This window comes from Austrofundulus limnaeus, unplaced genomic scaffold (genome assembly GCF_001266775.1).
Source record: "Austrofundulus limnaeus strain Quisiro unplaced genomic scaffold, Austrofundulus_limnaeus-1.0 Scaffold215, whole genome shotgun sequence".
Taxonomy (NCBI): domain Eukaryota; kingdom Metazoa; phylum Chordata; class Actinopteri; order Cyprinodontiformes; family Rivulidae; genus Austrofundulus; species Austrofundulus limnaeus.
In genome coordinates this window covers 247125-249377 of record NW_013952617.1, presented here as the reverse complement: position 1 = coordinate 249377, position 2253 = coordinate 247125, and the positions used below count along the sequence as shown (strand labels likewise).

The window sequence follows — 2253 nt, the reverse complement described above, 5'->3', positions numbered from 1 at the left end:
GATTTCATAATTATGACTTAACTAAGTCATAATTATGAGATAGCTAAGTCATAATTATGAAATCTCATAATTATGACATACTATCTCATTATGACTTATCTCATAATTATGAGATAACTAAGTCATAATTATGAGATAGCTAAGTCATAATTATGAAATCTCATAATTATGACATACTATCTCATTATGACTTATCTCATAATTATGAGATAGTTAAGTCATAATTATGAGATACTATCTCATTATTATGAGATACTATCTCATAATAATGAGATAGCTAAGTCATAATTATGAGATAGCATCACATAATTATGAGATAGCTAAGTATAATTATGAGATATCTCATAATTATGAGATAGCTAAGTCATAATTATGAGATAGCTAAGTCATAATTATGAGATAGCTAAGTCATAATTATGAGATAGCTAAGTCATAATAATGAGATACAAGTTTTATTTTTTTATCAGGGTGGCGGAAATGGGCTTACATAATTTTTAATACTTAAATACATTTTATATTAAAAATTTACTCTTGATACTTAAGTAAAGAGTAAAAGTGGCAAGTATTGCTCAAATAGAGGATCATTTACCACTGTTTTTGGTAAAATACTCAAGTATCACTTTGAGATAATACAAACCTGCTAATCAGTTCCATGACCATGCATGATGACTATACTGACATTAATAATATTCTAATAAATACTAAATACGGTGTTTTAATCTCCTGCTGTTAGAAAAAAACCTGCTGACTGTCTGGTTTGGTAAATTGGGCTATAATTTTACACGTATGACATTTTCAGATCTGAACTGTCTTTCTTACCGATAATTCTGTGCGAAGGATGTAAAACTATTTTCTCTGACGGTCATGAATGCAACGTCCAGGTCGCTTACGTACACACGTCTGAAATGAACTTGAGAAAAACTTTATTTTTTAACGGAGAAAACGATTTTTTCCGACAGCTTTGAACGCAACGCCAAAGTCGCGTGCGACGATTGAGAAGCGGGACAAAGTCAGGAAAACGCAGTTTTGGCAGGTGAAAGCAAAGCGTATCTAGTCCAATGTTTATGTACAGCGACGTTTTTGCCCTGGCTTTACTTAAAATTAGAAACTTTTTAAATCAAATTTGATCTGGGATTTTAAAAGTTATGTTTGCTAGCTTATTATGCGTGTCACTCGTCTTTAGCTAATAGCTTAAACCTAGACGTAGCTTACTTTTCTCATAGTGAAATACTTTATTTTTTTGCTAACTGTGAAACTAAGCATTTCTGTGTTTATTTAATTCATCTCATTAAACAGTCTGTAGAAAGTGAAATGGCTGCTCTGAACTGCATCTCCATCTCTGAGCTTCACCCCAGCTTCTCTCATCCAGTGAGTTTCACCCAGTTAGTCTTCAGTATGTTTTTATCCTTCATCAGAAGCTGTGGTTTATAACATGGAGTATATATACAGGTTCAAATGTGATTGAACAAGAGTTGTTTTGTTATTTGAATGCCCAACATTGTAAGTTTATATCTTTCTTGTCATTGTTTTGTTTTTTAGAAGGTGGTAGGAGTCATCATCGCAAAAACTGATGTGAAAAGCTTTCCTGACAGAAGAAGTTGGTTTCATTTCCTCTGATTTAAGCTCTGATACTTGTCTTGTCCATCAGCTCCCTCTGCTGGTGTTCATCTCATTTTTCCTCTCAGTTTACCAAGAAATTCCACCTCATCTCAAACCTTTGTGTGTCCCTTGATTCCAGACACTGAGGTGATCCGATTCACTTTTGGCTTTACTGTAAAAGACTCGCCTGATTTCTTCATTAATGTGTCGGTCTGGGGAAATGATGGCTACGTCAACGGGCTCGCCAACAGCTTTGGAATTGGAGATTGTGGTGAGCAGCTTCTTTTAGTTTTGATAAAAACAAAACATTTAAATGCATAAAATCCATCTATTATTTTCTGATTGTTCTGGAATCMGGTCGTGGGGGCAGTATATACTTTTAAATCCTCCCTTTTCACATTTGAAGAATAACTTATCCCAAAATTAACTTTTTTTTTAGCTGAMAAACTGTCTAGAATGTGTCTAAAATGTTATATAGTATAGTTTCTGTGCTAATTTTGATGTTTTTGTGCGTATTTGTCCAAATCTGTAACATTTGGTCTAAAAACATCTTTTTGCTGCTCCTATGGGTAGAGCAGTGGTACTGCAGGCTAATTTGCATATTGGTTAACAGCTCTCCACGGTGACGTGTCTTCTCCACGGTTTCGTCACAGC

At 34.1% G+C, this 2253-nt stretch overlaps 1 protein-coding gene across 1 annotated transcript in view; it reads left to right on the top strand.

Moving 5' to 3' along the window:
* Nucleotides 1–978: 978 nt before the first annotated feature.
* Nucleotides 979–2253, top strand: part of meiob (meiosis specific with OB-fold) — an 8416-nt gene continuing 7141 nt past the window's right edge. The window contains exons 1-4 of the mRNA XM_014019283.1: nucleotides 979–1033; nucleotides 1297–1368; nucleotides 1540–1597; nucleotides 1739–1870. Coding sequence (XP_013874737.1) covers nucleotides 1312–1368; nucleotides 1540–1597; nucleotides 1739–1870 — 247 coding nt within the window. The 5' untranslated portion in view covers nucleotides 979–1033; nucleotides 1297–1311. The remainder of the gene's footprint in view (nucleotides 1034–1296; nucleotides 1369–1539; nucleotides 1598–1738; nucleotides 1871–2253) is intronic.